Below are 27,335 nucleotides of genomic sequence, written 5' to 3'. Positions count from 1 at the left end.
TGGGCAGTGGTTAAAACATTCCACGTGAACTTGTGATTAGGGTGTTTTCTGATGTGCTTGGCTGGCTCTGACTGCTTATTGACATCTGAATGTTCGTTAACACGAACCTCGAGGTTGCGTGCTGTTTCTCCAATGTATGTTACTCCACAATTACACTTGCCTTTGTAGATGACGTGTGACGGGTGTGTGATTTTGTCTTTTAACTTGAATATTGATGATGTATAACAACTGATGTATAACAACTCTTGTTGGCTAAGCCCGACACGAAACCGCGTCACTTTTGTTGCTAAGATTGAACTAACTTTCATTTTAAAGAAACTTTAGTTAAAAAACGACGCAAGGGTAAGAAGATCCCATAACGATGGCAAAGGCAATCAGAATAACTAAAATTCCAGGCCTTATAGCGAGAGAAGTACTCGTTTGACGACAAATTTTGCTGGCTTATCACGAGAAAAGCAAATCTGTCCAAATAAGACATTGACCAACAAATTAATTTGTCCCTCTCGTTTTAATTTTTTCGCATGTTTTCTTGCACCTGTCACTTTTCTTTTTGCCGCCAGCCAATCCATAATTTTGGTTTTATATAAGTAACACCTATTGTATATTAAATATAATAGGAAAATATTATAACCGACAACGACAGCCGTTTCTGTCAAAACATGTTTTCTAAACTAAGGAACGTTGCCGTCTTTCTTAAAATTATCGGACGACTGCTGTTAACAAGATACTGGAGCAAAGATTTGAAAAAAGTTCTTACAGACAAGTAAGCCACACAAGTACGCCTTGTGAGCCTATTTTTTTAGTGAGAAGTTTAAAATTTAAATTGTTCAAAATACATTGCAAATAAATTTTAAAAATGTTCATTGTAGTGATTATCTTTGCGTTCTCCGAAGTAATCTGAAAATGAACGCAGCTATTTTTTCATAAGCCACGAACATCAATGCTGCAGTTGATACAGTTTGAAGAAGTTTAGCCTCTAATCCTTTGTATAGCCCCTTGAAGCCTTGCTCCCTGAAAAAACAAACACAAATTCACTTTAACATAAAGTCCTAGTGTATAAGCTGGAGATTACAGAATTAACTCTAAAGTATGTTATTATACCTCACAAGTCTTGCCAAAAGCGAGAAGATGTCCGTCTTTCCATTTGCTGTTTTGTGTCCAGACTGAGAAAAACAAGAGAAAAAATGGCACAATGACACAACTATAGAAACCACTGAAACAACGTGAATAAAGAAAATGTCAGTTGTGCTTGACTTCCATATTAGGTGATCCAGGGTACAGAGGGCACTGCTCCTCTTTTTCATTCGTTCAGTCTGAATTAACTTTTTAAACAAGAAGTTCTGCTGTAAAAGGAAGTGGTACATGAACTACCCACATTTCACACCAAATAGGTGTAAAATGCATATGGCCATGTTTGCAGCTATGCCACGTTGTGGAGTCTAACGTCCTGCAAACTGAACATGGCTTTAAAATCCGATGAAATCAGAATATTTCATTAACAAAAAAAGTAGCTTGCTAATACTTTAACAGAATGTTAGGAGAAATACAACTGGGCGTGAGAATGTCCAGGTAGGGCCCCTTCTATACCAAAAACTTCTTGTTTTAAAGACGTTTTTGCATACGTTGTACGATACTCATAAAAATGTTCCTATTCAACTATAGAAAGAGCGTTAAGTTCAGAAATGATGATGGCAGTGTAAATATGAACTTACTCGCTGCTTGCACTGAGCCACTTGCAGTGGATACGTAACAACAGTAGAAACAGCTTTGGCAATTGCACCCAGCACAAAATATTGTCTTCCTCTAAGAGCCTGAAAAATTAAACAAAAGCCTTAAGCTGACAGGGAACTAATTGCTGTAAAACTACGTAAAATAGCAAATATTTACTCATTAGGCCTCTTTGCACCATTTGGCAATCGAACCTTTGCTGAAACCCACCGTAGACGGACACCTCCCGTGAGCTTCCTGTATAAAGTCAGAATTTCTTTACCCAGGGTACCAAGGTGGGGATCTGCGGGCCGACCATGAACGATATACCGAGACCCAATAAATGTGCACAAGAAAAGCCCTTGCAACAGGCGCAGAACTCTTTTTTTGGGAGCACAGCGTGGCAAGAAATACGAGAAAGGCGTTAGTCAACTCGGAATTTTTCCGAGTAGTTTGTAAAACTACATTGTACTACTGAAATTGTCATAAATCTGTCCATAAGAAATAAAACTTGTCTTGTTTTTAATGCCATTACTTGAAAGTGATATCAATGCCCGTTATTGTATTTTACCGTACCCAAATTCGCAAGTAGCCAATCAGAAGCCGAATCTACTGTCCTGATATCCTACGATATCAAGTCACTGACCTGATATGCCACCATATCACGGTCACTTTGAAGTAAAGAAGTGTTACTGTACGATGAATTGAAAAGATGTTTACCAATAAAACAGAACTTCGTAATCTAAATTAAGCGGTGTTTAGCGGTCGTAAAAAGAGAAAAACGTTCCCGCCAAAACTAAACTTGAGCGCGCTCGCCAATTGCGCGATGTTTGCCGATGAGTACTGAGACATTCAGACTGAAAAATGGAGTCGGAATTTCTAAATTTTTCGCTTAATTTTGATTTTGAAAATTTAAAGAATGAAACTCGAAAATACGAACCATGGCTTGACCAAACTCGCCTGATATGCAGCCGAAGCGTACCAAAAAGGTACGATTAGGTATAAGAATTACTGACTATGCTGACGATATATGCTGACTGTATTCAAGTGATTAGACACATAAAATGTTTATCTGTTGCCACATTTACTGTACCAATACTTACTGGTATTTCCTAAAAATAAAACAGCTTTATGCAGTTTTTTCGCCACAAGAAAATTTCAGAAGACTCTCGTGTATTTGTTATGAAACAATAACAATAACAGTGATGTACACTGTGTACCTTTTTGTCTTCGTTCATCAAGAACTTTTTTATCGCTTCATAAACCATAAACTGAATAGCAGGGTTACCAGCAAGAACAAGAGAGGGGCCTGTACCACTCCACAGGGACAGTACACCTTCTTCGTGGCTAATTTGTCGTAATCCATCTGCAATGAAGTGGACAAAATAAGCTATTGTAGTTTGTAAATGTGTGGAAATACACAATGATGTTGTGTCTGTATGTTATAATTCCTGGCTGAGCTAATAAGACTGCATTATGTCTACAGGTCATCTACAGGTCTATCTTACTATAGCTACATGTGGGTGATGGCACCCATTTATAAACGAGAAGCACCCCTGAGCTGTTTCTCTCATTCGTTTCAGCTGAGTAACTTTGTCTGATACAAGTCAATGCCTTAGTCAGGCCAATCACACAACACTCAGTTTTAATTGTCCATTCTGGTGTTTGTAAATACTACTCACCAATAATTCCTTTATATTTTCTTGTTTTGCTGCTGCTGTCTAGATCCTTAGTTCTGAATGTAGCTCCTTGTAGCTTTAAGCGAGTGTTTACAACCCACAGAGGTGTTGTCATAAGAACATTAACAATACCTGCAACAAAAAAACACTCTGTCAAGCTGTGATCAATGATGCACCATGCCATACACTGTAGATAAAGGACTATTTCAAGAAACGTTGTCAAAACCATTCGTCAAGTTTATGCGAGGAGACTTTAAGGGTAGTATGGGCATTCATTAAAATTTTGCATACCCAGGCGGGAAAGAAATTGACAGTCCTCAAGATATTGCTTTTCACATTTGCAGGGCTTGGGGTTTTTGGGTGAACATAGCATGTTTAAAATGACGGTAAAGAGGTAACATTTAATTAGAAATCAAGTTATTTGTGTATTCTTCCCATTCCGCCTTTCAGTCATGTTACATTGGCTTTAACGCTTTCATTCAACAACTTTATTTGAAATAGCAGTATAAAGGAACTGTAAAAAGCCCAGGGAGGGGGGGGGGTACTCCCATATATGGGCTATATAGGTATGTGCCGCCCGATAGGGTATGGTTTTTGAGGTTCTTGGTCCTTAAATAGGGTATCATTTTTGGTCCTTTTTGCATTTTGTTCCTGGTGTGATCCTTAGATAGGGTACCTATATTCTATCGCTTTAATAATCGCCCAGATAAACGAAAAAAAGGTATCTTAAAACTGAACTACCCGTCCAAGTATCAGTAAAGCGATTTTATAAAGATTTGTGTTTGGCCGTGCGCGGTTAGCCGCTGTTTGGGTCGTCACGGAACGCTTCTCCTTCCCTTGAATAGGGTGTCATTTTTCGGTTTGGGGCCTTAAAAAGGGTATCAATTTTCGCTTTCTTTATCCTTAAATAGGGTAAGGGTCTAAGAACCATGGCGGCACACCCCTATCCGAAATTTATGGGAGTACCCCCCCCCCCGGGGATAAAAAGACGTCATTACTGGTCTAAGGAAACATTCAACACAATGACAACTTTTGAGATTTCCAAGGTATAATTTTGTACATGTACATCAAGAATACCAATTGTACTCAGGTAGTTGAGCAGGTGGCTGGGTAGGTGGGTCAGGGATGGTGGGAAGATAGGTCGGTAGTGAATGAGAGACATAACATATCAGAATCGTAACTTTACTTATTACAAAAGGTCAATGTTTTAATAGTCAAAACGATTATTCCTCTCACAAAACCTTTTTTTTTCTCTGTTTTGTCCCTTAGGTGGTCATATTAACTAATAAGCCATTTCATATGTATTGGCTTGGTTTTCCAAGTCCGTGACAGAAATAAAAATCTTTTCAAAAACTCACCAGGGGAACCCCTCACAGGTTTCCCTTCAAGGTGAAGCAAACTTAGCATTTAACATTTACATAACCAGGCTACAACTCCATGAGCTCCTTAAAATAACATTTCTAATAAGCTAATATTACCTGCTAAATATCCAAATAACAGATCCTGAAGTGATGAGGATGTTTTCCCTCTACCCACAAAAACGGTCTTAAGACCATTAAAAGTGTAGAAATAAAGAAAATTGGAACAATAAAGGCTTGATAAAACTGGAAAGAGACCACGGTATAGAGATTGGCTGTAAAGAAAGAAAAATATAGATGTAACTGAATAACATTTTAGTGTATATAAATGCCCTTGCGGATTCAGGTATTTTACTTGATAGTCCTTTGGATATTGCCCCATTTGCCAGCAGTTTCCTGCTACTCAGTACTTTTTTATTTTGTTAGGAACAGCTTATAAGAAGGCGTCTTGACTAGTAAAATAACAGGGGAAATGGACCTCATATGTCAAATAATAATTTTAATTTTTTTCTTGGGTTAGAGTACAGTCTCTGGGGGTTGCTTGAGTGTAGACTGTTCACACCCTCTTTAGTTTACATTGCAAAAGAATGTAAATGCAAGAAAACAGTGAGCAAAGTGAACGCAAGTGCGAAGCATAAGGGGGCGGGGGTGGGGAGCAAGCTATTAAGAAAATAGAAAGACTGTTGACATCTTTTGAAAAAGTGGACTTACTTAGACACATTTCACTAGGTACAACCTGCGGAGGAGTCTAATAAGTCCACGTTTTTCATTGACAGATAACATGAACATTAAATGAGGTTAAATGCGATTTAACCAAGTTAAATAAAGCAATTTAACCAAGTTAACCACAACGAGTGGGTAGTCGGCTGTCCTGGTGGTCAGCGGTTACTACAATCTTGGACAAAACTGTTGAAACACTTAGCAAATTTCCACTTATTTAGCCAACGGAGTTCAGTTTTGCAACCCCCCTTCCCCCCATTTCAATGTTGGTAATGCTTTAGTGTGTTTAAAACAAAGCCTGTCGAGCCGAAAACCACAAGAAACAACATTGAGTAGGGGGGAGGGGGATAAGATATTTTAACCCGCTTGCAAGTCGAGTCATTTGCGAAAAATGCGTGAAATGCGTATGTGTCAACTAGTTTTGTCCAAGATTGTGTAAACGGCTTTTTCATGAATTTTGAGGAATTGCGATATTTCGGTGAGCTAAGGACCCATATATAATTAAAACTCTTCGAGTTGCTTTTGTAAAAATAATTTACGTCTCCAAAATATTGGTCACTTAAATTTTACAGGGAAAAAAGAGACTTCTCAGGTCAATGGCGCACGCATGTTCTTTTCTAGGGCGGTCGAAGATGCTACTATGAGTAGGGCAAGCGCTTTTGAAGACCATTGGACGTGTTATAGTCATTTAAAAAGTATTTAACCAAAGACTCCAGTTCTAAATTATATAGAGAGGACATTTTGCAATAATAGATCATTTAAAAATAGCCAGGTATCAGGGGTCACGTTACAATATCCCGCGCTAACCCGCAGGATCTTAACACTAAATCCCGCAATTTTCGAAATGTTGTTTCTCCCCTTAAATTTAGAATTCAATAGATGAATTTTTGCGACAGTCGATTAACTTTGAATGCTAAACATAAACAAAGCGAAAAACTACGGTTAACAAAGGTTTTCAACGGTTAACGGGCAAGTCTTTTGTAAAGAATAGAAGATGTCAAGGTATCTTTTATTAATAGCTGTTAACCGGTGTTAACCGTGTGTTAACCGTTCAAATCACTAAAAATTCTCTTGTTAATCGTTCAAAATCACAGTGTTTACGCTAATTCAAAGTTGTAGCAGACAACTAAGGGTAACTAGTGCGAATTGAGAGAGAAACGTCCCATTTAGTACATAGAAACAGTCGATAGCAATGGTCTGTTATTAACTGCCTGTTTGTCACGCCGCGTCCATTTTGTCACGCTTGAGACGTTGTGGCGTGACGCCATTGCTTTTCACGTAATCCCACTCAAAAAACGCCTGTAGCTTAATGCATTTTCGTTCTTTTCCTATGGAATTGTACATACGTTACGTTTTGGCTTGTTTTCTGTACTGAACGTTTCGTTTTATGACTTCATTTGTGTGAATTGTACTCAGGTCGTTTGAATGTACACAGTGTATCGACTATCAGCGTTACAAATTGTTCTAATTACCATCAATGACGCGCATAAAAACCAAACTTTGTATTTCATCTGAAGTTTGAAAATGTAGACATTTGATGGAGACTTGAATCAGCCCTTCAATAAAGCCATTTCCTATTCAAATCCTTGAAAAGACTCTGACTGAGTAGAATCAGTGAAAGTTCTGTTGACTCGATTGGTAACGAGCCTCCGAAAACCCTTGTAATTGATGATTCCATGGATTAATTAAAGCCTGTCGTGGCAACCGAGCAGTTGGTGGTAAAGAACTCGAAGGGTACAAAAAGCTGAAGGCGTTTTATAGCAGAACTTTAAAGCGTTTTCTACTTGTTAGCCAAAATATCGTTTACACAATCTTGGACAAAACTGTTGAAACACTTAGCAAATTTCCACTTATTTAGCCAACGGAGTTCAGTTTTGCAACCCCCCTTCCCCCCATTTCAATGTTGGTAATGCTTTAGTGTGTTTAAAACAAAGCCTGTCGAGCCGAAAACCACAAGAAACAACATTGAGTAGGGGGGAGGGGGATAAGATATTTTAACCCGCTTGCAAGTCGAGTCATTTGCGAAAAATGCGTGAAATGCGTATGTGTCAACTAGTTTTGTCCAAGATTGTAGCTCTTGTCAGGCTCAGTGCGTTGCGTTCTCGGACATGACAGCGTGGTGTCAGGTCTTCGTTCAATGGAGGGTTTTCAGGGATGTTTTGTGAGTTTTTTCCCCTCCCTCCCTCCCTTTCCTGCTTCTTTTTATTAGTTATAAATTCATTTTTTCACTGACTTAATCAGTGTGACGGGTGTCTGTGCGTGGGGGCTCATGGCTGTTTTGTTGGGATTGCCAGCCTTGGCAGCTTTATCCTATCTGGGGAGGGCCGGGTGACCTCAGTGGAGGCCCTCCCGGGTATCCCAGGCACCCATACTCCATATTTGCGAGGCAGTGGTTAATGTTCGACAAACAAAGAAAAACATGAAAAAATAAAATAATGGCTGCGAGTCAGTTTAGCTTAAGTATGAAACCTAAGGTCCTCATAAGATTTCTGTACCACTTCTTTTACATCTAACACCATTCTTTATACAGCCACTCTCTTCACACAGCACATGGCCATACAGTTAAGGTTGACTGAGTTTTTGAGTGTCAGATTATCAAGCAGACTAGCTTCCACTGAATCCATTAATAATCAAAATTAATAAAAAATACATACAGTCCTTCCTCTTGAATGATATCCATTAATACATAAGCTGTGCTCTTGGCTTTTCTTTGATCATCAACTGTGAAGCAAGAAAAACATACAATGTACATTACATGTATGATCTGTCACAAGCCATGCTAGGCAAATAAATTAACCTTCAGGAGGTGAGAACATGCTGAAAACAATAACAATCTCCAGTTGCCATCCATGCATGGCTCAAAAAACACCAGTGTCTAAGCTCTCTATTTTATTTACTGCAGTTATTATAAAAATTACATCAATTTTGAGTCACTGAGTAATTGAAAGCCAGTGCGAGAAAATAATTGTGATTGATAACGTCTTTTGACAATGTTTTATGTACCATAAAACAACAAGCTGTGCATCAGAATATGTGATGTTAATTTTTGATTTTAATTTACACGACATAACTGCAGGCAAAATTCGGACTAAGAGAGCCTTTATAATTCACAATAATAAATTATGGTACACCCAAATTAACTTAACATCAATAATTAGAAAGTGATCAACATGAAACTGATTACAGTCAACTCTCTCTTAACGGACACCTCTGTAAGATGGACACCTCTATAAGATGAACACCTCCATAAGATGAACTCCTGGTGTTGGTCACGTTCCTGACATTTTTCAGCCATTTTACTGTAACTAAACTCCCTATAAGATGGACACCTCTCTAAGACGGACAGTCGGAGCAGGTCTCGAAGGTGTCCATTTTAGAGAGAGTTGTCTGCCAGTGTACACTCCAAACTAAGACAGCGCGGCAGTTGTTGGAATATTGTCAAGTGATCGTAATCTGATCAAAGGGGTACCATAAGGTAAAGTAGCCAAAGATCATAATGCCAGTCCCCTAGCATCTTAACCCGGGGGGGGCACTCCCATACATGAGCTATATAGGTATGTGCCGCTGTGAAGGGTATGGTTTTCAAGCAGTTTAGTCTGGGATAGGGTATAGAAATCAGAGAGTTTTGGTCTAGAAAAGGGTAGCATTTGCCGGGAAACCGATCGACGGTATGACGAATATAGTCCAGAAACTCGGAAGAGAAAGAGGCTTTCCTAAACGTAAATAAAATCATCGCGGCATCGTTGTTCACAGATGGTTTTCCATTAAAACACTGATAATGATACAGTTCTAACAAAATGCAAGTCTGGGATAGGGTAGGGATTTTCAGTGTCTAGTCTAGTATAGGGTTGCAAAAATCAGCTGAACATGGTCTGGTATAGGGTAAGGGCTTCAAATTCCCAGCGGCACACCCCCACCCAAAAATATACCGGGTGCCCCCCCCGGGCATCTTAATGAGCTTGACAGGGACAACAGCTTGAAAAGCAAAGGAGGCCCTACCCGTAAGAAAAGAATGGGAGGTATAATCCTAAGCTGACAGTCCAACCAATTGAAGTATACTGCACTGTATGCATAATAACATGGGGTAAGATGTTACTGTAACCTTACATTTGGAGAACAATATGCCAACAGTACTCGCGATATCTGGCTACTACATAAAGTGAGTATAAGCAGGGTTGGAAACTAAAATTTCGGAGCACTCGCCATCCGGGCGAGTGACCTTCAAATTGCACTCGCCCAGATCAATTTTTACTCGCCCAGTCTGCCCCCTCCCCCTACGAATAATAAAATATACAACTTCAATTTTTAATCATGTTTTGATACTCACTGTGCCACTTTGGTGGTCGATCGCAAAACAGACTGCAATCTATTTCTTCAATGAAAAATTGTCAAATATAGACCTTACTCCACAATAAAAACACAAGCACACTTACTTCAAAAGTTGAAACGCAGTTTTATTTGATATGTATTTCCAAATTCTTGTTGTTTGCAAGCGAAATTGTACAGGAAAAGAGGCGAGGAATGGCCATCTTGCTGCGTTTCGCGGCTCGGTGGATGAGCCAGTGAATTTTTGACCAGAGGTATTACTTTGTAGAAGTACGTCCGTCACGTAACATGCCCCAAACGGAAGCCATTTTTGTCTGTTTATGAACGCGAACACAGCTTTGTTTGAGATCTTAAAATGTTGGTAAGCTATCGGCTTGTGGACAGTGTAGATTTTTTTAAAGTGGGAAGTAAAAGTTTCGCTTATTCTGAATAATATATTCTGGATATGACAATCGTACTCGCCAAACCGGGCGAGTGATCCGTGATTTGTACTCGCCCGACAGTTTTCACACTCGCCTGGGCGAGCGGGCGAGCGCTAATTTCCAACCCTGTATAAGGCTAGTGCATGTTTGATAACAAGTGTGATTGTACTTTTACAAGCGGCTAGTAAAGACCAAAGTATATCTAGAATTAGGTTCATGTACATTGGGTACATGCATTGTAATTGGGATTACAAAGTACATTGTGCATGCATACAAATGTACATGTATTTAATTCATAATTTAGACAGGCTTCACTAGGGATGCTGATGCCTTCCAAAAAAGAATGATTTTACTAACCTTGAAGTCTGGTTCTTGCAGTGTCCAAAGGAAAAAACACTGTCATGGCTGTCACACTTCCCTATGAAAAATACAAGTTTACTACATTAATGTGGGAGACAAAGTGGCCTAATGCTTAGTGGCAGGGGTCATTGAGTTGTTTTCTTGGGCAAGACACTTTACTCTTGTAGTGCCTCTTCCCACCCAGGTGTATAAATCATTACCAAGAAATTTAATGCTAAGGGCAGGGGGAAGGGGGGTAACCCTGCAATGGACTAGCATCCCATCCAGGGGGGAGTAGAAATACTCCTAGTCACTTAATGCTACAGAAACTGGGATAAGCTCCGGCCTAATGGGCCACTAAGCTTGAATGCAGACTTTTGACCGTTACTACATTAATAAATTTTGTATGTCACACTTGAATCAGTACACTGCAGTAACATCTTACAAAAAGCCACATGCTTCAGACTTACGCAGTGCAATGCAATGCATGTTGGCATACACAATTGTCATTAAGCCTCGTAGCAACAACAAAATAATCACTGAGAAATACATATACACCTGTAGATACTGTCCCTAACTGAAAAAAATTATCTGTATGAATAGCCTCAAAATTACATGACTGTAGTATACATGTATATAGTGTACAATGAATATGATGACTGTAATAAACCACTATTAAATAAAAACACTCAGAGATCCACAGGCGAGTGAAGTTGCTCCACAATGCAGTACAATCTAAAGTAGATTTTATCCTGTAACAAACATGCCAAAGAAAATTAATGAGTTATTGATCGATGTTGAGGTCCTGAAAATCCCATTTTCATGATTTTCTTGTCTTGTTTTGTTCTGAATACGTGTAACATTTTGGGAGAAGAAATACATAACAAAATGGCCACCATTTTATCTTCTTCTTTGCAAATATGGGTGCTCAAACTCAGGTGACTTTTGGCTCCACAACTTGAAATATGAAGGGCTGTCAAAGTGCACTAAAGATCCATGGTACAGCATTTCTTATTGGCTCAATGTGTTTCCTTTGACTTAGTAACCAATCAAATTGCTCATTACAATAATGGGCCAAATAAATAGGCCCTGGCAAATCTAGGTGTTTACTCAATAGGGAGCTTTGAACAGCAAACCACGACGGCAACGTGAACGAGAACGTCAACAAACAAAAGGTTTAATGAGCAGAATAAAAGCCCTGCACATGCATTGTATATCCTGGTACATTTCTTGGCCGTTAGAACTTTGCAAAACAACAATGTCAAATGAGCGTGAACGACGTCGGCTAAATTTTCGAATTTCTATTTGATGATGAACGCTTTCTGACATATTTAACTCCAGCTTGTTCCTAAACCAACAGATACACTGAATGTGTTGTTCCAGAAAATATCCATACCCCTCCCACAGAAGGTTTTTTATTTTGAATCCCCCCACCCCTCTGAAAATTCCAGTTAAGCCTCATACTTTCCTTTAAAAATTTGGCTTTTGAGACCCCCCCCCCACCCCCTTGGAATTTCCAATGACCTTCCATGAGGTGGGTATGGATATATTCTGGAACTACAGTCAACTCTCTGTTAACGGACACCTCTATAAGATGGACACCTCCATAAGACGGACACCTGATGCTGGTCCCTGCCGTTTTTCAATCATTTCACTGTTATAACAAAACTCTCTGTAAGACAGACACCCCTCTAAGACAGACAACGGACACTTTGAAACCGCCAATGGGCACGCACAAAAAGTTATTTTCTTAGTGAACAATACTTCAAAACTTGGTATCGACATATAGCATATTAAGTCAGCGCCTTTAGAATACCAAACTTATCAAAAACAATCCGCTATAACGTGTTACTTTGAGCTGCGTTAAGTGTATGGGCACTTACGCAGAGTACGCAGGTACGTTTTCCCATTTTGTTATCGTAAAAGAAAACATTATTTATTGTGTACTTTTTAATCAACATCATTTTCCATGACTTTCCATGGCCTACAGTTAAATTCAGGCCTGGAAAATGAAATTCTATGACTTCCCAGGATTTCTTCCATGACCCATACAAACCCTCATGATTTTGTGCATGTGCAGGCTATAACCTAGGCTAACCTGCTTTAACCAGAAAAATAACACTCTTGAACGCACAAATTGAATTCATTCATCAGACGAAGCATTAGAGGCAGACAATTTGAACTTAGCTGAACTTAGTCATCAGACGAATCATTGAATTTATTCATCATGATTGCTTAATGTTCTATAAAATACATGAATGATTTTTTTTCTGCGACATACAAGAAACCCTTAAAATTGGTTAAAACAGTATTACCCATATGTTATTAAAAACACTAACATGTAGGTTGATAACAAATTTACCTTAATAAGATTTACTTTGGTTACTTACCACGGCGCCAGCCAGAGCGTGAACAAAGTTCCGATATGAAAACAACATTTTAAGCGTAACCGGTAGGTCCAGCGCTGGCAAAAGAGGAACCAGGTCATTAAAGCTTGCAGTCTTGGAAAACACGGTCATTTTGGAGCTCTTTTACGGCTAATAACAGCTAAAATTAAGACATTTTGTTCTCTGAGAATTTACACGAGTTTTTTACTGATTTGACATTGCACAAGACTTTCAGGATTGGTGCATACATGAAGTACCTACCCACCAGGATCGATCTGCTGACTAGAAAGATCGCGGCCTGTGGGGACGAGTTTCATGACGTCATCGACGTCATCTAAGAATATAGAAATCGTGGAAATCGTGACGAAGGGAAAGTAAACGTACGAGTTTTAAGAAACGAAAATGTCCATGAACAAGGTCCTTTGTAGCGATGGAAGGCTAACCCTTCATGGGGACTAGTAAGCAAACGTTTCAGTGTGATTGATTGCGTTCATGTTCATAATCTTACGGTATATGCTATGTTTTACAGTGTTGTGTACCATCAAGATGGCCTTGAGTTTACACTCGAGGGTGACGAGATTCCGGGCTTCTTGAGAGGTTCAAAGAAAGGAAATGTTTTTATTACCACACAGAAGGTTAGCAAAAAAAATGTATTATTTAGTCTGACATCGAAAGTCTTGCTGGGATGAAAGGTTCATTAAATTTGTCAAGCTCTGGTACTGAAGTAAAATATAGTTATAAATCGAGACTTCTTCAGCTTGAGCCTAAATCATTGTCAGAGTAGCTTTTAAAAAATTTATTTTTCTTGCCATTTTCGAAATGCTATATATGTAGCAACCATTGATATAATATCTTTCAGGTTATATTTGCGCCTACGACGGGATGCAATTATGGTTCATTTTCAATGAATTTTCACAGTATTCGGAATGTTGAGGTGAGCCTTACCATTAACCTACATGTAGTGTACATGTACATGTATAATTAGCAATTGGATGAGGCAGAGTATGATATGAAGAATTGTGCATATAGAGGAGAAGATCCAGAAGCCTTCGGCTTCGGCAGATAACACCCTCCAAGATCTGCATAATTCTTCATATCATACGAAAGCCGAAATTCAATAATTGTTTTATTATTAATTCAAAATATTTCCAGAGCTCCAAATGCACAAAATAAATTTAATAGCGTTTTAACAGTACTTGACTTACTCATGACTTATGGCCATAACCCAAGGTGGGTAAAGGGCCGGTTTAACAGTATGCAAAGTACACAAATACGCAGCAACGTTCGCTTTTAAATTATTGTCCTTTATACACTAAATGCAAATATGGCAGACAACTCAGTTGGTGCCTGGGACAAGTCGCATGAAAGAGAGGCTAGTCAGACCTCAATGTTTTGTTTTGACAATGCTTTCCCAGAAAAGCCTTGCTTCGTGGTCGATCTGGCCCGTTAAGTTTTGACCTTCCTACGAGTTTTTGGGTTCGTCAATGCTACCTGAAGGGAATTGAATTTCTCACAGCAGAGAAATTTTTTATGCAGTTTTCCCTATCACATCTGAGGAGAAATCAGACGAAGGAAAGGAGTTCGCGATTGCCAAAGGAACTTTTTATAAAGTTTGTTCATTACATTTCAGGTTAGAAGATCTTAGAAAAATTGTAAGCGATCACATTTAGCTCCAAGTCATTCTTATTTGGCTCAATGCTTTCACTAGCTTTAACTATGGGGGCAGTTGAATTTCATTCACTTGGTTAGGATTTGTTTTGTGTGATTCTGTGCGAGTGGATCGGACGCGGACAAAGCCGGACAAGAACAACTTCTTTTGAGACAGAGGATGTCTTGGAAGTGGAGCTTTTCTTTACCTTGGGGAAGGTACTGGCCATGCAACTCGTGCTGGAACACCACCAGACACCACATAAGCCCATCATTTATTTAAATAAATGGATTTTCTAAGATCTTATATCCTGAAAGGTAGCGAACAAACCCAGGGCTTGAGACTAACTTTTTAACTCACTGGTTTATTGGCTAGTGACATGTCAGATTTTACTAGCCAAAAGTAATTATATTATATATTAAATATTGATTTCTATCAAGAACAGTTGACTTTTTCGAGTTTTTCACTAGCCAAATGGCTACTAGGAATGCTAAACCTGGTAGCCAAAACCTAAATTTTAGTAGTCTTTGGCTAGTTGGCTACCGTTAGTTTCGAGCCCTGAAACCTCAATACCATAGTTCCCGCGCACAGCAATCGTGAACTCCTTTCTTTCGTCTCATCGAATTGCATTGATCCACTTTTTCCTTTAGAGGCAAACAGTGAACACTTCTTTCACTTCTAGTGGCATTCAGAAACACAGCAACTCGTAGGTGCAGCAAAAAGAAACACACCAGATCGACAAAGAAGCAAGACTTTGGTAGGAAAGCATTTTCAAAACAAAACACCGAAGCCTGACTAGCCTCGTTTTCATGCAGCTCATCTCAGGCACCTACCGAGTGGTCTGCCATATTTGCATTCGGTGTATTTAACAATTATTCGCCGAAGGCTAGTGAGTATTGTTTGTCTCGGGGATTATTCAACAATAATCACTGAGCCTAAGGCGAATAATTGTTTTAGTATAACTTTTAGAGGTGATCATCAAGAACTTAAAAAAATAACGATAGCAAACAAGAAAACAGCAAACACAGGTGTTCGCTCGCATACGGTGTAAACCAGTTTAATTCATCGATTACAATCAGAATTTATTTAGTTAAAACAATAAAACGTAACAAAACAAACACTATGAGAAAGATAGATGTCCGGTACTTTTGTATGATTGTTGATGACTTCTAAGCGAAGGTGTGAATCCTCTCGAAAATGAATAGCTCCGGTGAGAAGAGAACTAAATAATGTTTGCTCAATCGATCTGACTGAGTTTCTCATCGATCGCCAAAACCATCGTGTTTACGATCATTTCTAATGCCTTGAGAACCATCTCTTGAAAATATTTTCGGTCCAAAAGCCTTGGTAGTTAATTTGAAAAATTCCCAGTGTTTAAAATATCCAGGACTTGGACTGGTTTCTTTCAAATAAAAAAAAATTTTCATTCAGCAAAAGCGGCCATGTTTACTTGCCTGGGTGTCAAAGGTGGCGTGGCTAAGTAACCAAGCCTTCAAAGCTATAATCACCTCGCGCGGGGTGAATATAGCCTCATAAGCCGAGCTTCTCGACCAATCAGAATGCTTCAATTCTTATAATCACCTCTGAAATTATACTAAAATGTCAATATTTAGCACTTGCTTGAAGTGTCTATTAAAGCTAAATCTGACAACACAAAGCGACGTTTTCGAGTACAGGTTTTCATCGTTCTTGCTTACTTTGACGTAGAATTTTCATAAAGGCGCTCCAAGTCCTCCTCTGTGGCTGGATCAGGGATTTTTTCCTCTTGAAGATACGCTTTGAAAATCGATTGTCTCCCCTTCATTGCTTTTTCCGTGTTTTGACTATCCTTGTCTTCTAAGAACTTAAATATTTTCCTCTTTGTAATGCTCAAATGAAGGAAAGAAACGCAAGAGTCCAAATATAAAAGATGTGAATCATTGGCGCACCCCACATAGTCTGAATTTCATCATTTTTACAAATGTTTAGTAAGAATATGGCCAGAAATACAAGGTAAAATTCGAATTGCTCAACTAACCTTTAATCCAGTGAAAACTGTTCACAAAATTATTTATCTGCAAAAACACAGTTCAGCTTCCTAATTTCATCAACACCACAAATTTCCTGCTCACCGACGATTTTCCGGTCTGAAGCCCCAATAAACATCCTCATCTTTTCATTCTAAGATTGCAATGGTTTCTTCAGTTTTTACCCATACATTTAAGACAATTTCCTCATTGAAGACTACTAGATTTGTGGTACGATTGTGGCCTTATCAAGAATGCAGCACTGAATCAGTGCTGAACAGCTTGACAAAACTTTTGCTGATTGTGTCAGCTTTTCAAATTTCATCTGTCTGTCCTCTTATTGACAATAAAAATAAGGCAATCAGTGCGCGGGAATTTCCCTCAGTTGTTGTAAAGAAAAACCTACAGTATAGTACGTTTTGCAAAATCAATGGGTGAGATGTAGTTACTATAATTTTACATACATGTAGATGTTGCAGGTGTAACTACATGTATGTACCTTCCATTAAAATAATAATGTCATCATCTTATCATTAAGCCGAGGTATTTATAGTAAAATTTGTGTAACTTACATTATTTTATTGATTATTATAACAGGTAAAGCAGCCAATGTTTGGTGCCAATTATGTGAAAGGAGATGTAATTTCTGAGCCAGATGGTGAGCAATGTATTTCATTATATCTCATAACAGGGCTACTGCTAAACAGTGCATCAGTTCTGTACCTTGATTTTTTCACTTAAGTACTTAATTTAGCATTGCATTTCCCTATAATTAGCAAACTGGTATCAAAAGGGACAGAATAAAATGCTTTGTTTTTCTACAATGTTGTTTAATTGTTGTCAAGTTGCCATCATGAAAATTGTAGAGGGAACAAAACTTGTGCCAGTTCTCATTACCAAAAAAAAACTCCATGATTAAATGTGACAGTTCAATGATTTTAATGTAAAAATGTTCACTGACTCTACTTTGAAAGTAAGTGAAATAACAGCTCAGTTGGTTAGAGCGCCCAACCGGTATTCTGGGAGGCCATGGGTTCGATTCCCATCGGGGACTCAGAATTTTTCTTTGTCCCATGCTCGTGTCATGTAGAACATCTTATCTTTATTATTTATTTACCGAGCTTAAAATTTACCATCTTTATTATTTACAAGTCAGTTGTAGTTGTCACTGCTTCAATTTTTCAAGATTAGGACAGGACTTATATTATTTTTTTTATTGGGAGTAGTGAAAAAAGTTCAAATAATCCTAATGTATGCACTTGTGACTGATTTTCAGGTGGCTGGCAGGGCAGAGGAACATTCAAAATAACCTTCAACAGTGGTGGAGCTATTGAATTTGCTGAAAACTTTAAACGTGCTGTGGCTAGTGGTAAGTGCTGTTACTAGAAACTTATACAAACTTTTTTATGTATAAAAGTATGGATAGTGGTAATTACAATTATACGTATTGGATAATCATTATACATTGTAAAGGTGGCTGAAATACAGTTTCCACATGTTCTTTAGATTCAGTACTTATGCGAGTCCAAGGTTCAAGGCTTTAAGAATAGCAAAATATAAATGCTGCGCATGTGCAGTTGATCAAAAAGTTGCAATCAGGCTTTTTTTGTCCTACCAAAAGATGCAAAGACAGCAAGAAAGCTGCTGATTACAAAAAATCTGGAATTTAACAAAGGGAATTTGAAACATTTAAGAGGAGATTTGTAGAAGAATCCGACAACGTTCGGTAATGCTATGAAAAATTGTTCGCTTATCCTTTGCATGAAGGTAGTCCTTATTAAAACTAAAAACGTTATGTTGTTTTTTTCTTCAAATATTTTTATTTTTCTGAGAAAAACGAATTTTTTTGATTTGACATCTAGACTCGTCTAGACTCGATTGAGAGGGTACAAATTGGGTTGAAAATTGACCATTTTCAATCGATTCGTATGTCAAAACCATCACGCGCAGAAAAAAATAAATACAACCGGTCTATTGCATAACTCTTCCTTGTCCAAATAAGCATAGTTTCAAGAGTTTTGGTTTAATCTAATTATTTTACGGTAAACAAAACCAGACTATTCTCACGCGAAATGAAAGTCGGTCGGTCAAAAGAATCGTCATTTTCACTATGTGCCTTATCTCAGAATTCCTTGAGATAAATATATTTCAACTGTAGAAGGATGATACTTTCAAAATATTTAAAGTTTTGTCTGGGTAAATGATTAAGCACTTGTCAAAAAATTATTCAAAATCGTACAAAAACGACACAAAATCACGCAAGCTTTCGAATGCGTGACCAAAAGTATTACCACCGTATTTGTTCTTTAAATCAATTTAGTCGCAACACTAGCAATACCAAGGCATAAATCATAATAAATATGTTCACCTTTGCTTGATTATGATATCCTGTCCCATGCAATACGTTCTTTCCTGTCATTTCTTCAATGGCTTCCCGTTCAGTTCGCATGCCGCTTGTCGAATCCGTCTGCGACTAGTAAATTTGAAGCAACCACCGATACGAGTTTAACCAAATATGTATCGTCATGATTAACAAGCCCTTTTTGTGTTACTTGATTAAGCCATATTTCAGGTTATAGCCGGCAAAGCGTTTTCGATAAGCCACTTTGCAGTGCCTGTTGGCACCGTTATTATTCGAAGTGAAGTATAAATTTGCATACTTTCGAGACAAGCGTGACAGTTTTTTATACTTAGGGGGTGGGACCGTGGGGTGAGGAAGGGTCTTAAATTTTTAGATGAATCAAATGTTTGAAAACGTTTGGGGATGAATTGTCACAAACTAATACCGTATTTTACATGGGGATGTAAAAGAATTTCACAACGTCAAACCTGAACCCACGGCAACAAGGATACCAGTTTTCTGCAATATGACATTTGATATTTCTCTTCCTACATCTCTATCTCCTTTAGAAGTCTTCCCTTTACTGTGATAAGCAATCTCGTGAGGAACTTTGCATGTACTGGAACTTTTTCGCCATCCAATTCCAAGCTCGGATCGATGAAAGGGACAGATAGTAAAAGCGCTAACATCCTGTTGCTTGTTAAAGATACCTGGTGTTAATGGCGAACAGGAACTTATTCTCCTTAGAGCATGCTTCAAGGACATGTAAGGAGAATAAGTTCCTGTTCGCCATTAACACCAGCAAAAGACCAGAGGGACTTATGATTTTCTATATCCTTGTTACATGGGCAAAGGGACCTCGGTTGTTAATTTACTTTTATCGCGTCGATCATGCGAGCAAGGACTGCCAACTATCGTTTTAAAAGAACAAGAAACTTCCATGAGACACCAAGTGCAGCGAGAACATGTGGAGTTTCCAACAGTTCACCAGACAACTGAAGGAAAAAGCACTTTACGGGGACTGTGTTGTGCCGGTTGCTCCACAAATGGTTCGTGAGAAAAAAGAAATCATTCAAACATCTATAATCGAGTTTAGTAAATTACATTAGTCTCGTCTCCTAAAAGTAAACAACGTGAATTCTCGCACACACAAGTTAAGGTCAATTATTTTACTTTGTTGTTTTGGAGAATAATGAAGTACATAACTGAATTATATGGTTTTTATAGAAGGAGCAACCAGCAATTAGTAGATTATAGACTACCACCAAACCGGAAACGAGAAGCAAACGACTTTTAGAAAGTCTAACTTTAATAGATTACAACACTCTTTCCTGACAGCGGCTTTTTGTCAATACTTTTACGGTTTTTCTCTCTTTGATTTTGAGCGTAAGCAGAACTTATAAGTAAAGTAAATCACGTAGCAAATACGAGTTTGTGACAATTCATCCCCAAACGTTTTCAAACATTTGATTCATCTAAAAATTTAAGACCCTTCCTCACCCCACGGTCCCACCCCCTAAGTATAAAAAACTGTCACGCTTGTCTCGAAAGTATGCAAATTTATACTTCACTTCGAATAATAACGGTGCCAACAGGCACTGCAAAGTGGCTTATCGAAAACGCTTTGCCGGCTATAACCTGAAATATGGCTTAATCAAGTAACACAAAAAGGGCTTGTTAATCATGACGATACATATTTGGTTAAACTCGTATCGGTGGTTGCTTCAAATTTACTAGTCGCAGACGGATTCGACAAGCGGCATGCGAACTGAACGGGAAGCCATTGAAGAAATGACAGGAAAGAACGTATTGCATGGGACAGGATATCATAATCAAGCAAAGGTGAACATATTTATTATGATTTATGCCTTGGTATTGCTAGTGTTGCGACTAAATTGATTTAAAGAACAAATACGGTGGTAATACTTTTGGTCACGCATTCGAAAGCTTGCGTGATTTTGTGTCGTTTTTGTACGATTTTGAATAATTTTTTGACAAGTGCTTAATCATTTACCCAGACAAAACTTTAAATATTTTGAAAGTATCATCCTTCTACAGTTGAAATATATTTATCTCAAGGAATTCTGAGATAAGGCACATAGTGAAAATGACGATTCTTTTGACCGACCGACTTTCATTTCGCGTGAGAATAGTCTGGTTTTGTTTACCGTAAAATAATTAGATTAAACCAAAACTCTTGAAACTATGCTTATTTGGACAAGGAAGAGTTATGCAATAGACCGGTTGTATTTATTTTTTTCTGCGCGTGATGGTTTTGACATACGAATCGATTGAAAATGGTCAATTTTCAACCCAATTTGTACCCTCTCAATCGAGTCTAGACGAGTCTAGATGTCAAATCAAAAAAATTCGTTTTTCTCAGAAAAATAAAAATATTTGAAGAAAAAAACAACATAACGTTTTTAGTTTTAATAAGGACTACCTTCATGCAGAAGATGAGAGAAATCCCTGTATTTTAAGAATTGCCGCAAAAAACAATTTTTGTTCGATTCTTCTACAAACTTGCTCTTAAGGACAATATGTGAAAACATAAAATAGCAAAAAATTAAAATTCCCTCTGTTAAATCATTATTTTTTCAATATTAAAATGTCATAATTTTTTTTAATTCTTCTTCAATTTTGAGCTCCTCAGCTGCAACGATTTGGATGTGATTAATGTATTTTCTGTATAGTGTGTAATAGTGTATGATTTTTGTAAATAGTGTGAAGTAATAAAAATCTGAAAATCTGAAATCATGTTTGTTGCACACAAATGATGAAAAAAAATCTACGGACTGAATTTTCTGCAATCGTAAAAAATTTGTACTTACTTTTGGTTGATTTATAATTAGCTGTGTTGCTATGGTAATGAATCATGGTCTTAAGTGACATGCAAAAATTCTAAATGCAGTAGCTTATCTTGTAACTTGTCAATTTTGAGCTCATCAGCTGCAACGATTTGGATGTGAGTGCAAAATAAAGAGTTAAATATTTATCTCTTAAACTTTTGCTCTCAAATGTTCCATCTGAATGGATGAGTGCAACAATGTTCCCTCAAATTTTTGGCTAAATTGAACATTATCAAAACAGCTCCAATTTTCACACGCAAACTTATTTACGTGTGCTAAACATTGTGCAGTATTTCTTTTTGGCAATAACACAAGCAAAACAAAAACAAGCTTACGTTGTCCACAGTCAATCAACAGTGCGCAGTATGAGTTTTTTGTCACATCGCATCGCATGCAAATCTTTTTTTGTAGGGTTTCTTAACTGTCCGGGCAGGTTAAAAGCATTTCAAAACTGTACGATCTCATAACATCAGGCGGCAGTGACATCCTTCTCACAAATTGCATTGTGACATGGATGTCACCTGTGAGGAAAGGCCAAAATAAAGATCATGGTGATTTGTTTGTGAAAATAAAACAGTTCTGTTAGTTTTAGCACAAGTGCAGCCACCTGGTGGTTGAAAGACATCATTAAGTCTGGATGCCTGTAAGTCCACAGCATATCTTGAAGAACTGAGGGGCGTTCTGACCTTTGTTTTGTACAATAGCACTGTTTAGTGCTCAAGAAGAATGTTGTATGGCAAAGGCTGCTCGCTCCAGGTGGAGATAAGTTCAGCCTGAAACAAGAGGTTTCTTGCCAGGAACTTTGTCATGGAGATTTTTGCAGCGTCCGCTAGGGTGCTGTGGTGACAAAATTGCCGAGAAGTGACCTGGTTTTAGGCTTATAAAATTTTTCTTTGTGTCGGGGGCTGGACCTTTCATCACAAAAAAATTTCCACTGCTTCATTAAGTATTCATGGATTGATTTATGGAAAAGTGCGTACGATCTTGTCTTGATTATGCAGAATTTTGTAATGTGTGTGATGTGATGATGTAAGGATTGGAGAAGTAACAGCAAACAGTGCCTAAATGAAAGCAAAAGTAAGATGTTCAATGAAAAAAACCAGCGGAATGTGATTTTGCCAGCGTCCGCCATGCATGTTAATCCGCGTCCCGTAAATCGGATCAACGGTACACATGTCACAGAAGTAGAGTTTTGTACTGGCCACTTATGGAGCAAACTTATCATTGAAATAGTGTTGCCCCAAACAACAAAAAACATGCAGCTAACTGCAAGCAGACTGGAGTGAAGGCTAACCTCAGGAAAACAGCAATCAAGGCTAGCCGTGCGCTGAGGGTTACAGTTATGGTTTAAACCTAACCCTAAACAAAAACCCCAACCCTAGGGTTATAAGGGTTAGGGTTATGGTTAGGGCTATTGTTTTAACCCAAGCCAAAAACCCTTAGGTACCCTAACCCTAAAACTTTTGCTGGTTTCATTGTTCTGTGGAACAAAAGGTTTTCTTTGTTTTTAGTCGCCCGCCAGCAAAAGCCTTGATTTTTTGTATGTTTTATTTCTCATAAAGAAAGCAAGGACCAGTGTAATGAAATACAGCACAATGTTAAGCTCATGTAAACAAGCTTGCACCTGCAATAAAGTGGTCAACACTTTCAAAATTTTGTCAAGAACTCATCAAGCAGTATCAGTATGGTAAATACACTGTTATGTTGCATGTTACTAACTGTTAGTGGTGTTTAGCCCACAGGCCAGGTGCGCACCCGCCACCCCCACCAGCTGGACAAGCTTTTGCAATGAATGGTGACAATTATTACAATAATGTGTACCCAACACAGCCTGGCTATTATGCAGCCCCTGGACAAGCATTTTACCCACCCCCAGCCCCTGGAGGATATCCCGGCTATCCACCACCAGGTAGGGGAGCTGTTGTATGAATTTTACTTTAAGTTGGAAATGCAATCATTCACAAGTCAGCTGTTAAATATCAAAGGGTAGAAATGTCTTTTGCCACATGCTGCTAGGAGATTTGGATTTTTGGCCTATTTCAAAGCCAAACAAACAATGGGTATTATTTTGCAAGTTGGCAATCAGCCGAGAAGGTTCACTGGGAATCTGAGATTTTCAAGGGTCATTGAGCTCTGAGTTACAGTGAAAACTCTGTAAGAAACAGATATTTAATGTGTGGCCTGGTATGACTATAAGTTCTACTGTAATACTAACTTTGACTTGTTTTATATACAGTTGGTGTTATGGGCCAGCCTCCACCATATCAGCCTCATGTGAGTTGGTTGAATTGTTCTTTAATTATATTAATTTTTAAGTCAAGATCAAATGGAATTATAGCACCTTTGTCGTGCAGACATCTTTAGTAAATGTTTTAGATGGAATCGTTTTCCTATACATTTCCATTCACCACTTCTGAAACGAGAAGAAATCTAGGGTGAGCCTTATCATGCAGTTACTTGTGGGATAGTTACTTTGAAAACAAAACAAAAGATGACAAGCAATAATAATGTAGTAGTGATGGTTCCACATGCCGAAGACTAGGAGACAAGACTTAATTGTTCCAGATTTCTTCTTATTTTTAAAATGATGATTACTTAGCTTTTTTTGTCATATTTTGAAATTAAGTAACACTTTCTATTTGCCTCTGGAATAGGAAAATCCCCCTCCCTACCCAGGACAGGCTGCACCATCTGCCCCACCACCAGGACCCCCTGGTGGATATGCAAGCTACACGTATGGTGGTTAGTATCCAATTCAAACTTGTTGAATGACCCTAAATCCACCTGAATGCACAGCAGTACATGTGCAAGCACATATATGATTGCCTATCTCCAGTCATACTTGGAAAGGCACACTTATCAGCACATGTTTAGCTTATTGAGTTGACATTAATATTAATAATACTAGTGTGCACTGGTTTTAAATAAGGTACCATCTGTGTACCACCCTTCTAATGGTCAAGTGTTGTCTTGACCCAGGAATTTTTCTCTCTTTGTACATTTTGTATTGTCAGTTCAAAAGGCGCTTTTCCTAAGCCTGAAAACATTATTGCACCAAGACAGATTATTAAGTCTGAATTAAAAATATATAAAAAGAGAATGTGTCAAAAATATGTCGTAGACTGACGTTAGACTGTGCAGCTGTCTTTTTTCTACAAATAACTACAAAACAGTTTATTTATCAGAAAAAGTGCTTGCAAAGTCCATTTCTTGGTGAGCAATAATTATTATTGCTAAAATTTGTTAGTGAAAACCTAAAGTATTCCCTTGTAATTTTTATTGCTAATTTAATCAAAATAAATTATCTGAAATTTCAGGCATGTAGGTTTTATATATTTTATATGTTTACACTGTTCTCTGATACCTAAACAGATGCAAAAGCAAGAGAAGCTTACAGCACAGGACAGAATGTCTACGTACCTGCCCCTCAGGTGTGTATATGTTGCTAAGACCCAGGCTAATAACCTGAGGATAGAAAACTTGTAAGCAAATTGTAAGTACTGTCAGCAGCATGAAACAACTTCAAGTATTCCCCCCCCCCTCCCCCACAGATTGCTAGCCTAACTGGAGGGTTACCCCTCCTCCACCATAAAACTCACTGGTTCCTGTTTTGACACCTGGGTGTATAGAGAAGGACACTGGGAGTAAACTGTCTTTCCCAAGAGCACAATGGTAGTGATTAACTCAATGACTTGAACCAAGACCACTCATCCCGGAGAACAGCACACTTACCATTAGGCTGCCGTCCCTCCCACTAGTGCCATTGTGGAAAACACCTGCAGTTGACATGATGTTTTTCAATAATGTTTAAAGTTTACTAATTTCTGTTTTTTTTTCCTGTAGAATCCACCTCCATATGCACCACCACCTTATGGGAATGCTGACAAGAAGAATGTGTAATCATGGAATAATCAAAATTAATAATTATTATTATTGAATGGAACAAATTGATAAGTGGGCCAGTAGAACACATTTGAGCAAAAAATGTTGGTCGTCTTCTCGTTTGTCTGTTAGCTTATTATCATTATTTCACAAGAGTTCATAGATGAACTAAGTTTCGACTAACAGGAGGACAAAGAGTGTTGCACTTCTGTTATATGTATCACTGAACTGAATCAACATGTTATTAAAGGTAATTGTTTATAGCCAAAAAGGTATATAAAAGATAAAATTATGTGCATCATTAATAAAGTGAATTATACATACGAAATGCTCTGCAGATATAAGAATTAACGAGAAATGCATGCCCCTAGTTAGAGTCCAATAATATAGCAAACTAAAATATTAGTAAAGATTTCTTTTTCTTTAATTATATAACAAAAAATATTAGTTAGCCTTAGATTGTAAATATACTACTGTGTTGGTCTGAGGTATATAAACTGTATAAAATGATGGAAAATCCTGAGTTATAAGATTTTTGTAGTCCTCGTGGCGCCTTTTTAATTTAATTGTTGCGTTTATTAATAATATGAAGAGTTTTGCAAAAATTAAACGCACAGAAAATTATCCCTAGAAATAGAAGGCATACATCATAATGTACCGCAAGGTCCAGACCACTTTGCCAACTTTTAGAATTTCAGTGTGACAGAAATTGTAAAAAATCATTTGTATCGGTATTCTAATAAGCAAGTTTTGTGTTTCTGTATAAAATGTACTTTGCAAAATAAACCATTCCTGTAATACACCAATGTAAAACAAATTGTCTGTATGGTTTTTGTATTTTAGTTAAATAACAATCTGATTATCACGTTCTTGATTTTTAATGACATTGTATTCAAGATACTGAATGTTTTAAAGTTGGCTTTTTTTAAATGGAGGCTTAATAAAAGAAATATTCTCGGCCCCAATCGAGCATCACGGCCCGACGGAACACACTGTACAATTCAGTCTATTCAATGTATTCCTAGCCAACTTGCCAGGTCACTCCATAAAAAAACAGGGAACTCATTAAACTGCAATCAACATTTAATGCTAAACTTCATATAAAGCAGATAAAGACCAGGCTAAACAAGGAAATAATGTTGTTACATGGGTGTCTAAATTACTGTGACCTGAGGGAGACTAGTTTTGAGTCTGCAATCAGTTTGGTCTAAACGCCTATATAATGATCAGGCAACAACGAGGTTTTGCCGCTTTTTGCGTTTTGTGGTCCCGTCTACCGATTCACGATATCAATATCTTTTTTGTGGCAAGTTTCATTACCTCCTTTCGGTTTGTTTACAACAGTTTGTTGTACTCACCATAATGGACAATACACAGCTGAATACAGGGAGGCTCTGTCCGAATGAGGAACCTTTTTCAAGCAAAGATATATCAAGGGTAGAGTAAGGAAAAGAGTAAGAAAAACTAGGGGGATAAGCCGGTCTGATAAAGGGCCTTTAAAAAGACGTTTCTTTTTCATTAAAAAATGGCTTCTAAAAGGGTAAGCGTTAGGACATCAATGCGAAGTCTCCCTGTAAAAACGTTTGTTGAGTCAGCCTAAACAGGTTCTTATATAAATGTTAATTAGCAAAAATTTAGGGTATTTAGGTTCTTAACAAGTTCTTACTTTCT

General features: G+C 37.9%; 2 protein-coding genes across 2 annotated transcripts; one reads left to right on the top strand and one right to left on the bottom strand.

Moving 5' to 3' along the window:
* Positions 1 to 781: 781 nt before the first annotated feature.
* Positions 782 to 13,201, bottom strand: LOC144632707 (peroxisomal membrane protein PMP34-like). The gene is made up of 9 exons (XM_078491414.1): positions 12,942 to 13,201; positions 10,570 to 10,630; positions 8,119 to 8,185; positions 4,865 to 5,019; positions 3,390 to 3,518; positions 2,928 to 3,073; positions 1,713 to 1,811; positions 1,102 to 1,163; positions 782 to 1,011 (listed from the first exon to the last, which is right to left on the bottom strand). Exons 1-9 carry the CDS (start codon positions 13,068 to 13,070, stop codon positions 873 to 875), a joined length of 987 nt encoding a protein of 328 aa, XP_078347540.1. The 5' UTR covers positions 13,071 to 13,201; the 3' UTR covers positions 782 to 872.
* On the top strand, positions 13,183 to 26,481 carry LOC144632711 (WW domain-binding protein 2-like). The gene is made up of 10 exons (XM_078491421.1): positions 13,183 to 13,396; positions 13,468 to 13,573; positions 13,798 to 13,872; positions 17,190 to 17,250; positions 17,869 to 17,961; positions 23,518 to 23,691; positions 24,019 to 24,056; positions 24,437 to 24,524; positions 25,155 to 25,213; positions 25,626 to 26,481. The coding sequence occupies exons 1-10, from the start codon at positions 13,341 to 13,343 to the stop codon at positions 25,680 to 25,682; spliced, it is 807 nt and encodes a 268-aa protein (XP_078347547.1). The 5' UTR covers positions 13,183 to 13,340; the 3' UTR covers positions 25,683 to 26,481.
* The last annotated feature ends 854 nt before the right edge of the window (positions 26,482 to 27,335 follow it).

This window comes from Oculina patagonica, chromosome 12 (assembly GCF_052425735.1).
Source record: "Oculina patagonica isolate OP01 chromosome 12, crgOcupat, whole genome shotgun sequence".
NCBI lineage: Eukaryota > Metazoa > Cnidaria > Anthozoa > Scleractinia > Oculinidae > Oculina > Oculina patagonica.
This window is presented reverse-complemented; position numbering and strand designations above follow the sequence as displayed.

Coding starts and splice junctions, on each gene's coding strand:
- LOC144632707 (XM_078491414.1), bottom strand. CDS start 13,070: ATGACCGTGTTTTCCAAGACTGCAAGCTTTAATGACCTGGTTCCTCTT. Junction 8,186..10,569: donor TGCAAGAACCAGACTTCAAG/GTTAGTAAAATC, acceptor CTTGCTTCACAG/TTGATGATCAAAGAAAAGCC. Junction 1,812..2,927: donor TGATGAACGAAGACAAAAAG/GTACACAGTGTA, acceptor TTAATTTTTCAG/GCTCTTAGAGGAAGACAATA.
- LOC144632711 (XM_078491421.1), top strand. CDS start 13,341: ATGTCCATGAACAAGGTCCTTTGTAGCGATGGAAGGCTAACCCTTCAT. Junction 17,251..17,868: donor TGTAATTTCTGAGCCAGATG/GTGAGCAATGTA, acceptor ACTGATTTTCAG/GTGGCTGGCAGGGCAGAGGA. Junction 25,214..25,625: donor TCTACGTACCTGCCCCTCAG/GTGTGTATATGT, acceptor TTTTTCCTGTAG/AATCCACCTCCATATGCACC.